The sequence below is a fragment of the Epinephelus fuscoguttatus genome, linkage group LG8, assembly GCF_011397635.1.
Source record: "Epinephelus fuscoguttatus linkage group LG8, E.fuscoguttatus.final_Chr_v1".
Classification (NCBI taxonomy): Eukaryota; Metazoa; Chordata; class Actinopteri; order Perciformes; family Serranidae; genus Epinephelus; species Epinephelus fuscoguttatus.
The window spans coordinates 19,714,720-19,727,031 of NC_064759.1; the positions used below are offsets into that span (position 1 = coordinate 19,714,720).

At 42.6% G+C, this 12,312-nt stretch overlaps 1 protein-coding gene across 1 annotated transcript in view; it reads right to left on the minus strand.

Annotated features, from left to right (window-relative positions):
- Positions 1-234: 234 nt before the first annotated feature.
- Positions 235-12,312, minus strand: part of si:ch211-1i11.3 (mitogen-activated protein kinase kinase kinase 5) — a 29,827-nt gene continuing 17,749 nt past the window's right edge. Inside the window, exons 16-28 of the mRNA XM_049582998.1 lie at positions 11,788-11,924; positions 11,562-11,667; positions 11,276-11,433; positions 9,238-9,436; positions 8,758-8,926; positions 6,825-6,987; positions 4,246-4,431; positions 4,037-4,142; positions 3,684-3,930; positions 3,401-3,513; positions 1,297-1,394; positions 1,110-1,186; positions 235-902 (exon numbers count right to left, since the gene is read on the minus strand). Of these exons, the coding sequence (XP_049438955.1) occupies positions 806-902; positions 1,110-1,186; positions 1,297-1,394; positions 3,401-3,513; positions 3,684-3,930; positions 4,037-4,142; positions 4,246-4,431; positions 6,825-6,987; positions 8,758-8,926; positions 9,238-9,436; positions 11,276-11,433; positions 11,562-11,667; positions 11,788-11,924 (1,856 nt within the window). The 3' untranslated portion in view covers positions 235-805. The remainder of the gene's footprint in view (positions 903-1,109; positions 1,187-1,296; positions 1,395-3,400; positions 3,514-3,683; positions 3,931-4,036; positions 4,143-4,245; positions 4,432-6,824; positions 6,988-8,757; positions 8,927-9,237; positions 9,437-11,275; positions 11,434-11,561; positions 11,668-11,787; positions 11,925-12,312) is intronic.

The following is a 12,312-nucleotide window of genomic DNA, read 5'->3' on the forward strand; positions in this document are numbered from 1 at the left end:
TGAGGACTACACAAAATGGTTTATCAGAAGAAAAGTCCTCACCTAGAAGTCTGAAGCTCAAACAGGAAACACACACACCGTAGACACAAACACACAAGCAAAGTCCGTGTCGCTGTTTCTAAGGAGATGTCAACACTGTGAAAACAGATGAGGGAACACGTGTGGAATTTTAAGACTGTTCACCACTTCATCACTTCTTCCAGCCTACTGTTCGTCACTCTCTAAAAGAAAAAGGTCCCTCACTGTTACAAACATGCAGATAACAAGCCAGTCTCAGAGAGTTAAAGTTACTGTTTATTATCTGAATGAGTTTTAACAGGATGTACAGTACAGATAATCTGTGTTTTCCCTCAAAATGCACAGGCATTCATCTTAAATACAGTTTGTGCTTAATAACTTAGATCCTGCTAAGCCTTTCTGTAAAGCACAGTAAAACAGCGTCATCAGAAGGCACCGTTAAAATAGCTTTTAACACGTTTGTCTGCAAGCAAATCAGCGCTCTACAAGGCAGTTTGCATGAAATCATAAGCATTGCCCCACTTGTCAAAGCCCTGAGAAACTGTATGAAGTCTAATATTTAAGTGAATCTTAATGCATTCTACCTTACATGCATTAAAACTGGAAGAACTAGTCAGTATCTTTTCAAGAAAACACATTCACAATTCAACATTGTAACCAAAATCCATCCTGCTTTGCATTAGTTCCCTTCAGAGACAGATATGTTCAACACTGCCTCATTTCCTCCAGATGACACAGGACCAGCCTGTCAATAAATCTGTCCTTTGATGTACAACATCAGCAGCCATTAAAGAGGAGTGTCCTCGCTGTCCTCATTGTGTGTGCTGAGCTGGGCCTTCTGGTGAGCTGCGATGGCTGCCCAGATTCGACACAGCATGCCACCTCTGAAACAGCAATTTTGGACAGCTTTGAATACAGGGTTGCAAACGAGCCATCTCAAACACCACTGGGGCTTTTTCTTATTTTGATAAAAGTCAAACTAATGAGGCAGACTGCATCTTTTCTACACAACCCTCTCTGAGCGAGGGCACTCCCCTCTTACGTTTCTGCATGGACAGATAGTGTGACGGTGATGTGTGGAGGCAGCTCACCTTATTCCACAGTACATCAAGTCATCCCTGGAGGCCATGTAGAAGAGACAGTCCAAGGTGAACTCGTGATAGAGCAACTAGAAAACAGGATCACACAGGTTTGGATTAACAGTGGGCAGATGAGTAATACCAAACAGCCTCCAGAGTAAAAAAACAAAGGAAAGGGCTGAGCTTTAGTTGAGTTTACCTTATCGATGGTGTCTTGATCTACAGGAACAGACTTGAGCCAGCGCACCAAAGACTTCACTTCCGGATTAGAGTGTTTCTGTGAAGCCGATCCACCATCTATAAAGTACAGAGATTACAACCATTCAGACTGTCGGCTGTGTTTTACTGTGTTAATGTTACAGCAAAAACACTTAGCATGTTTCCGCAGGCAGACTGTATAATCATTATCCAAACTGAAAAGTCAAGTTTCAGCAGATTAGCTGATGATGTGCTGGTGTACACCTTTGACAAGAACCAGTCAGGCAGAAATCCGGAGCCTGAGGCTGAGGCGTGGAAGAGACTGATGGGTACAAGTGTTAAGAAACAGTGACAAGAATCACTGAGTGTACTGATAATCCAAACAGGGCGTGGTCCCTTGATGCAGTGCAGATCATGCTGCAGCATGTGCGATTAATCATTGGACCATGAGATCAGTGGTTCCCAACTGGTGGGTCGCAGTCCAAAAGTGGGTCACGGGCCCATTTTCAATGGACCGCAAGTGACTTACTAACGTATCAACTTTGTAAAAAACGCACTTTATTTTGAAGTACAGTGTGTTTTCAGCACAGAACTTTTATTTTGAAGTGCCATTTCCTGCTGTAGCGTGAGTGAATAACAAACAGATACTTCACAGACACAGCAAACTAGCTTGAGGCATGGCCAAATGCAAGTATGACACTGAATATATTACACTTTGTGGACCTTGAACTAACAACTTTGGAGAAATCTGGACCCTGTGGCTGAACCACTGGCTTCGATGGTGGCACACTCCTCGCGTTATTGGCAAACAACTTTAGATACATTAAATAGCAATATCATCAATCAGCTTGTACTGGATATCCTCCACTTTAATTTGGTATGTTTTTTCAGCAAACATTACAAACTGTGGGAATCATAAGCAGCACTCACTTTCATGATGACACCTGACTCTGATCAAACAGAATTAGCAAATGTTCTTGAATGTTTGTTTTAAGCTGCTCGGAGTACAGGATGGTTAGGTTTCGACTGACTAAACTCAAAGCTACCGACAGAAAGACATTTTGAGAAGACTACGTGACAACCATTAAAAGAACGACACCAGATTTTTTTCAAGCCTGTTTTAGTAGCAACAAAGCTGTCTGTCTATTCTGTCTATCTTCATAAATTGTAACTGTGTGAGAAAATTGAGAGCAACACATTCATGTGTAAATATACTGGGGCAATAAAGCTAATGCATCACAATTTTTTTTTACTTCCCCCATTTGTGGTGCCCCCTATGGATGACAGCGCCCTTAGCATTCGCCTATACTACCCATGCTTGGGCCAGCACTACCTCAAGCCTCACATTGTTTTTGTAAGCTGAAACCATTTCCCTCAGTGGAAACGAAGCTTTCATTTAATTTAATTTCACAGATAAGAAGCAGTAATTTGTGAAGACAATAAAGCCTCCACAAAAATAGCATTTTAAGTCTTGTGTGTGATTTAGCCAGGCTTCATATGAGCAGAGGAAATCTCCGCTTGTTGCTAGGCTAATTTATACAATGTAAAACATCACAGGCTTATGCTAATAACATTAGCGTGTTGTATTTGTGGGGAAAATGTGTCCAGCAAAAGACAAATGTTTTTTTTCTGGGAATGCTGCTAGTTATAATGAAGCTGATTTGTGTACTTGTGCTTGTTTTGACTCTGCTAAACTTTACAGCACTTCACAGAGACCCCTGCTGCCGACTAGTGTTTTGGAGGTGTAACTGCAGAGTGACACAGACACACCACCGCACAAGTATAAATGCTCACAATGGAGTATGCTACTTGTGTAGGCTACCGTGTAGGCTCTGCATTGAGCTGACGCACACATATAAATCCCACTTAACTCTGGCTACCTTGCATTTTTGCTCAGCACAAAAAATGTGGATTTTTCCCACCATGTAGTTGCACTACCTCCTCTCCTTGACCCATAACTCTCTCAATATACGTATGACATATAATTATTTAGTATTTACTATAAGACAAGTCTTATACACACAACCAAACTCTACCACACAGACAGCAAAGTTAATGTGCTATCTATGTGGATGTAACAGACTATTTGGTTGAGTAAACATTACCTTCAGCTACTGCAGCTTTCCTTAGTGCATCTATCATTTCCTGCTTCTTCTGGACAGAGTTCCTCAGCAGCTCCTGGTACTCCCTCTCCTTCTCATTCAGCAGAGTCAACAGTCTGCAACACAGACATCGATCACCACAGACATTTCATTTAAAATTCAAATATCAGTTTATGAGGCCTTGAGAGCTTAACACTTAACAGGCATGGCAATAATGCAAACTGATGCAAAATGTCTCAAAAATAAATGCAGCATGCATCATAAACAGAAAACACCTGAATGTTACCTGCTGGTCTCCAGTCGCAGGTCTCTCAGTTTTTCACTGAGGGGACAGCTGCTGTTGAGGGCGAGGTCTGTAGGGGAGTTGGGGCTCGCTGTTGGCTGAAACTCCTGTGTGGGTGTTGTCTGCTGCGTGTCTGCTGGCGCCAACATTAGGTTAGGGGCAATAACTACAGGAGTGTCTGGGTCGGCACATTGCTCCTCAGGAGTGCTGTCTTCAATCTCAAATGAGGACTGCAGCTGGAGCTTCAGCTCTGGGAGTGGAGTGGTGGGGATGAACGGAAAAAGCAGAGAGAATGAATAAATAAACAACAGGTATCCCAAACTCTGAAACTTACACTGTGTGAAATAAAGCTCTACCTGGTAGGAGCACAGTGAGGGCGTCCTGTACTGCCTGTCTCAGCAGATTGTCCAGAGCAAACATCCAGTGAGGTTTCACTTGTTGTTGCCTCAACACCTTCTTCACCTATACACACAGAGCAGAGGAGTCATGTTCAGCCCCAAAAAGTCTCACCAAACCTATTGCTGACAATAACAGGAAAATCTGTGTCCACTCTGAAGTAACTTACTGCATCTTGGAAGCTAAACAGCACCGCCTGCAGGCTGTTCATTGACACTGCAGCAGTAACCATCTTGGCTCGAAGTTCCAGCAAGCTACTGGTCAGCTGCTTCTTGTCTGGGGAGCGGATGTTTTCTCGCAGGCAGCTAATGAGCTCAGTGATGTGCTCTGCAGTTAGCGATGATCCCTCTCCGTGCTTTTAAAAGAGAAGATATATATTGAGCTTCTGAAGTCATAGCTGTGGTACATTATTGAAAACAGTGCAGTTTTATGTTTTTATGGATCAATCTTTGCTGAAACACCCAAAAAAATTGAACTGTTAAGTCAGAATGATATATAAATTTGTATTAATCAAATATGAAAATGGATGATCAGACTGTAATACTGACGTAGAAGAACAGCGTACAGGAACTTAAAGTGTGTAAGTTGCCTTTTTTGTTGCTATTGTGCCTTGTTTGCCTGTTTTAGGTTGTTTTGTTGTTGATTGCTAAATATGATGTGCTGTTAAAAGCGTCAGTGTTGTAAGCTGTAGCTTCAGCCTGCACCTTTTTCAGACCGCAGAAGTGTCTAAGTTATGTTAAATGACTTTATTGTAATGTTTTGCACTGTACTATATGAGTATCTGCCATTTTCTGTGAGAGGCTGTGACTTTATTTACATCAAGTTGTAGATTAATACATGCTGTTCTTATTTCTATATGCAGACCGAAATAAATTCTAACTTCTTCTTCATTTTGGGGATGGCAGTAGCTCAGCCCAGAGGGACCTGGGTTGAGAACCGGAGGGTCGGCAGCTCAAGTCCCTGTCTGGACCAAATATGGAGTGCCACTAACAAGGCACCAAACCCCAAATGCTGGAGCGCCTGTCCAAGGCAGCCCCCTCACTCTGACATCTCTCTATTTAATGCATGTATAGGTCCTGTTTGAGCATGTGTGTGTATTTCGGGCCTGTGTGTATGACAACAGCTTGAAAAAATTCCCCTCTGGGATTAATAAAAGCTTATCTTTCATCTTCTTCTATAAATCATGCTTTACACAGAACAAATATATAATTTTACGTTACCGTTTGACATCAAATGAATTGGTGAGAAACTGCTAAAGCTTATAATTTATTTAAAAAGCGCATGCCCCAAACAAGTTTCGCCCAACCTGATGTAGCCATGGGCAAAATGCATTGTTTGTAACATTTCAAATGACGACTAAATTAATAGAAGAAGCAATGCCGCCCTCCTGTGTGTGATGTATCTGCTTATTGGCTATCGTTCTTACAATTTATTTATTCATTTACTTGCTGTATTTGTTCTGGGGGAAATGCTTTAAGTTTTAAGTTTAAGTTTATTTCCTTTATTAATCCCCCTGAGGGAAAATTCAATGTTTTCACTCTTGCTTGTCAATTACACACAGGTCTGAAAGACACACACATATGCACAAACAGGACCTATACATGCACAAAGTGGAGAGATGTCAGAGTGAGGGGGCTGCCCTTGGTGAGACGCCCCGAGCAGTTAGGGGGTTCGGTGCCTTGCTCAAGGGCACCTTGGCAGTGCCCAGGAGGTGAACTGGCACCTCTCCAGCCACCAGTCCACGCTCCATATTTTGGTCCGGACGGGGACTCAAACAGGTGACCCTCCGGTTCCCAACCCAAGTCCCTATCAATCAATCAATCAATCAATTTTATTTATAAAGCCCAATATCACAAATCACAATTTGCCTCACAGGGCTTTACAGCATACGACATCCCTCTGTCCTTAAGACCCTCACAGCGGATAAGGAAAAACTCCCCAAAAAAACCCCTTTGACGGGAAAAAAAAACGGTAGAAACCTCAGGAAGAGCAACTGAGGAGGGATCCCTCTTCCAGGACGGACAGACGTGCAATAGATGTCGTACAGAACAGATCAGCATAATAAATTAACAGTAATCCATATGACACAGAGAGAGAGAGAGAGAGAGAGAGAGAGAGAGAGAGAGAGAGAGATGCAGGTAATGACAGTAGCTTACAACAACATTAATGAAAGTAATAAATGGATGAACTGAGGACCTATGGACTGAGCTACTTCATGCATAAGCCATAACAGCTTTTAAGTGGAAAACAAATACCAAATTCAGTGTAAAATAAGATGACAGAAACGCCCTTAGGCTCACAATTATTGACTTGCAAGTCAACTTGATTATTAACTACACCCAGTGCAGTCTTGTCATGTTGCTGTTGGTTCATATTTTGGATATTTGGCAATGTCAACGGTGCATAAACATGTCAGGACAATTTGTGCAATGTCAAACTAAGATGGAATACACACATTCAGGGCTTATTATATACATACATGGTCATTCGGGCATAAAGTCTTTGCCTATTAGCCAAACTTCTCCAATTCTGAAAAACTATGTGACATAAAACTACCCAATAATTATTGGTGGACCAGTAATCTGTCTAACTCAAAGACCTGCTCGGCTATTTGTATTCTGAATCTGTAAAAGCCTAACCAGAGACAAGGGCTGCAATCCTATGTAGTGTTATGTTGTATAGAAAGACATGCAGTTAACAGATTTCACAACGTTTTGACTTGTGTTGCTGTGACTTTTCTTCACCCACCTGAGGCACAGATTCCTGTATATTAAAGACGACGTTGCTGATGTAGTCGGTGAGGACACGGTGCAACGTGGCTCTCCTTTCGCTGTCCTTTCTCAGCATAAACAGACCAATATTCTCCTCTGTTGAGACTGGACTGCTCATGTCTGAAGAGTCCTCTGGTACTCTGGACAGTAGGGGGCAACAAAGACATCAATTACACCAGATTAACAAATGAAGATAAAAAACAAGTGCACTCTAGATTGTGTTTAAAGGTGACACCGGTTGTTGGAGGTGCCCTAATGGGGACCCATGTCCTGTGGTATTGCCTCAAAGTAAGTGATTTTTGGACAACTGTATCCAGAGAATTGTTGGTCGGGAAGTCCACTTTTCCACTTGTTTACTTCTGTAGGGAGGTTCGTACACAGTTGTGATCCTAGTCTTTGGGGGGGCCCTAGCAAAGAAGCCCACTGAGGCTCCCCGCCTGCACTCCCCCTATGCCCCCATTAAAAGGCATTCTGGGTACACGAAACGATGGTCAACAACATTAAACAACAGCTTTTTTAATTCCAAATTTTGACTTGAAACAATATATTAACTCTTCATCCATCCATCCATCTTCATCCGCTTATCCGAAGTCGGGTCTCGGGGCAGCAGGCCAAGCAAAGCACCCCAGACATCCCTCTACCCAGCAACACTTTCCAGCACCTCCTGGAGCACCCCAAGGCGTTCCTAGGCCAGATGAGATATGTAATCCCTCCAGCATGTTCTGGGTCTTCCCAGGGGCCTCCTACCAGTGGGACGTGCCCGAAACACCTCTGACAGGAGGCGCTCAGAAGGCATCCTGATCAGATGGCTGAACCACCTCAACTGACCCCTTTCGACACAAAGGAGCAGCGGCTCTACTCCGAGCTCCCTCCAAATGTCAGAGCTCCTTACCCTAACTCTAAGGTTGAGCCACCCCACGGAGGAAACTCATTTTGGCCGCTTGTATCTGTGATCTCATTCTTTCGGTCATTCCCCAGAGCTCATGACCATAGGTGAGGGATGGGACATAGATGGACCAGTTAATCGAAAGGTTTGCCTTTACACCAGGAAGCTTTACTGTTTTCAACAGTCACCATGAGTGAACCTGGTCAGGTTCCAATGGGAGGCTAACTTTGCTCGCTAACTTCAGGGCTAACCCTCTTCACTTTAATCAGCAGGTGACCGGCAAGACACAGGAACTTGTCATGGGTCTTGAGTTGTAGCATTTAATCACTGACAAATAGCCTGAACTGTAAACACACTGTGCTGCTACGCTCTCTCTGTGCGTCTGCTCGTCCACCTTGAAAGATACAATTCCTTCGATCCATACTGAATGGATCCACGGCACTATTACGTTGGGTAAGAGCCTGTTCGTCCAACAACAGAAGTCAGCTCACACATCTTCAGTAACAGACTGGCATTATCTGCTTGCTAAGGTGGCAGCTTATCAACGGCTATCCTTTTCTCTGATTGGCAGGATAGAATGGGAATTTGAAGACAAAAGCATGGCTGAGCTCTTTTCTGCGTATGTACACACACATGCATGCATTTGCTGACTTTGTCCCAATTACAACACAGCCTCTTTGCTACTCTTATTTTACCTGTATTTTGATTTTTCTCTTTTACTAGTTAATGTCTTAGTCCTCTGGTTAAATGAAAATCACAAAAAAGTGATGCATCTGCAGAAATGTAAATCCCACAGAAAAGAAATGAATTCATTCAATGATTCATTCAGTGAGTAATGCATGGCTGTCTGTAGACTGTGGCATTTAATACAGTGGCATTAAGCCCCTTCCACAGGATGTAGCCTGACAAGACTATGTAACTGAAACCTTTATGCGGTTTGCCTTTGATGTAAGATCCTGTAGAACCACGGCCGATGCAGAAATGATGCGTTTTTTATCGTCTGTTGCGCAATAATTCAACTCACGGCAGGAAGCTGCTGGTGCCGGTTGGACCCTCTGAGATTTCATCTTCTATGAGGCTGCTCTGGACCCTCCTCAGGTCCAGGGAACAGGACAGGTCGATTGAACCCGAGTCCGAATCAGTGTCCTCGACGAGGATGGAGATCGGCACAGACAGGCTGCGTTGGTAGTCGGCTGCGAGATAGTGGTTAGATATGAGTGAGCGATCCAAATTTCTGACAACTAGGTTTCATCACATCACTTAACACATGTGCCACAACATGTGCTCAACAGTTAAAAAGAAATGTGACAGAAGAAGATGAAACATTACAAGAGAAATAAAAATGATGGTCAGACATCCTGACGCAAAGGAGGGAGATGACTTGACTACCTTAGATGTTGTAACTGGAGCAGAAGGTAATTTTGACACACTGGCTGATGAAACACTAACAACATGTGTGAGAAAGAAGAGCAGTATGTGAATCTGAACTCTACTCAAGCCTCACCTGCAGAAAGGTCTTTAGATTCTACTTCCTGCGGAGCCTTGGCCTTCTTCCTGGGGGACGACCTGAGGAAAGGGTTCTTCAGCAGCTCCGCGGCTGTGGCTCTGTCGTCAGGCTCAGGGACAAAACAGTTCATGATGAAGCCCTTCGCCTTGTCCGACATGCACTCTGGGACCTTGGGGTGGATCTTGAACATGCCCACCTGGATGGGATTGTTAAAAAGAAACTGTTATTGTTCATATAAGCAACTTAACTTTGAGACTGTGTGTTTTAAAAGAGAAAAAACAGACGCTGCTTAGATTTGTTCAGCAGGAGTCTACAGGTGCATGTGAGGCTGTACTGGTGCTGCGTTCATGTTACGGTGATTACGATTTTCTGATTTTTAAATAGCCCTCATGTCAGTCTCCAAGTTGTAATGAAGACTGTGAGACTGATTTTTATGAAAGCTCTGATTTATCCAACTTGGCAGTGCCTAACGTGGAAGTGCCTTAAACCAAATATGTATTAAATATTACATCAGACAAAGACCGTCATTCATGCGATGTAATCAAATCGAATTAAGTGGAAATGGTGGTGGAGATTGTTAACATGGGAATCTGATCTCTACCAGCCATCTCATGTGATACAGCTTTGGGCAGTAGTGCTTACTAAAGGTAACATCAGCATGCTATCATGCTAATGTTTACCTTGGTCACCTTCTTAGTTCAATGTGTTGGCATGCAAATGTTAGGGCTATATGGAATGTCATTTTTTATGATGTCATCAAGTTTTTTTCCTCAAATCCTCGAACAAAATCCTCAATTTCAAATAAAGTGATTTTTTTTGGATTAAATAAGTGATGACATCATGACAAGGAGTCCTGAGTGGCAAGCAAATGACTTAACTAATTTACTATAATAGTGTTAGAGCTGTTAGATTCTTTTGTTACTGTGGTTGTATAAATGTAAATTATGGTGCAGTTATACTGCTAGACCGCCTTGTACATACAGGTGCGTGCCTTTTTTGTGTGCTGAAACAGTTGTTTGACTGCAGTGAAACTACTGCTTTTGAATGGTTTAATGCAAATACATACGGATCACTGTACATTAATCATGTTGATCTGTTCTGTACACACGACATCTATTGCACGTCTGTCTGTCCTAGAAGAGGGATCCCTCCTCAGTTGCTCTTCCTGAGGTTTCTACCATTTTTTCCCCTGTTAAAGGTTTTTTTGGGGGGAGTTTTCCCTTATGTGCTGTGAGGATCCCAGGACAGAGGGATGTCGTATGCTGTAAAGCCCTCTGAGGCAAACTGTGATTTGTGATACTGGGCTTTATACATAAAATTTAATTGAATTAAAGCAGAATATTTCTTTAGATATAGGTCTTTTGGACTGGAGTTTTTGGAAATGTCTGAACCACATGGGTCGGACACATTCCTACACAACCAGTGCTGGAATCTAATTCTACAAATATAGGAATACTAATGATACATTGTAAAGGACAGGGTGCGTCTAGTGGCTGGTGGAAACGCGCAACACCCGATTCATCCTCAATTAGAAGGAACACGCTGGCAATTCAGAGGCTAAGCTCAACAATGGTCTTTACTTACCACAACCAGGAGGGAACAGCAGGCTTTAGACTAGTTGGGCACATACAGAAGCCCTGGTAAGATGAGTTGTAAATATCAGGACATATGTGTAGGTGTGTGGTTTATTCATTTAGAGGGAACAGAGGAACTCAACTAGATTGAGCAGTGGACATGTGGCTCACTGCTTTGGAGGTGGGAACAGACTAATGCAATTGAGCGGAATAGTGTCATACAATCCAGCTAGGGCTGCTGGGAAATGGAGTTCTTAAAGGATAACAGGGAGTTTTCTACATATAATATTAGTGTTACCTAATCTTTGTCTGCAACTGGGCAGAAATACTGGCAAAGAAAGTCCTGGACCAATTAAAATTTTGACCTGATGATGGCACTAGATTAAAAGTTACCAGTCATTGCAATTCATCCTCAAGGAGACATTAAGTTATGTCCTCATACACAACTTCCCCTGACTTACCTTGAACATGGCTGCCTGAGGACTTCCAAGCTCATGGAAGGGTGTTTTCCCTGTTGCCATTTCTATAATAGTGCACCCTAGGGACCAGATATCAGCCGGCTTCCCATAACCCCGAGGCCCTTGGTCTATAATCTCTGGAGCCATGTACTGCAGAGTTCCTTTTGAAAATAACCATAAAAATGATTAAAGGAAGTTACTGTGATCAGTTTGCAGATAAAAATACACAACATCCTGATAACATAACACATAAAGAGTCATACAAGTTTTGAAAAACACAGCATCTTACCGGCAAATGTTTCAGTGCAGGGGTTGATCCCTGCTAACCGTTTGGAGGTTCCAAAGTCAGAGATCTTTAAGACTCCACTATAGGTGTTGATCAATACATTGTCCCCCTGCACCAAGGACAAATAACCCACAGTTAGATGTTTCACACAGACTACTATCTTATAACAAAAAACTAGGATGAAATAACTCCGAAATTTTTATTATTTGCTATTTGTCCCTCGGCTCACCTTAATGTCTCTGTGGACTATCTGATGGTCGTGAAGGTATTTGAGCCCCTCCAGGATCTGTTTGGTGTAGAAGATGATGGTGGGCTCATTGTCTTTCAGGGGACCCCATTTGGAGCGCAGGAGGGATGACAAACTTCCTACAAGCAGTAAATGTCAAATCACATGAGCTGATTTTATTTTTCATTTCAAATTCTCATTTTTAAGAACAGAATCCTGCTGTGAAAAATGTTATGTCTTGCAACATAACAACATAACAGAACAAAACATAACTTTTCTTGAAAAAGCTATTTCTTAGCGGCAAGTGGCAATATAAAAACCAAACTATGGACTGAAATTGTTTGCATATCTTCAGACGTTTTTTCCAACAATTACGCCATTGTGTGAAGAGATTTTTCTTCAATGAGCAGGATGTTGGAACCACCCACTTTCTTGAAACTGGCTTCCAGTATGTGTTACACAATCGCCGATGAACTGTCAAATCTGCACACAAGACAGACGCTGACTTCCTTGATGCTTCTTAAAGAC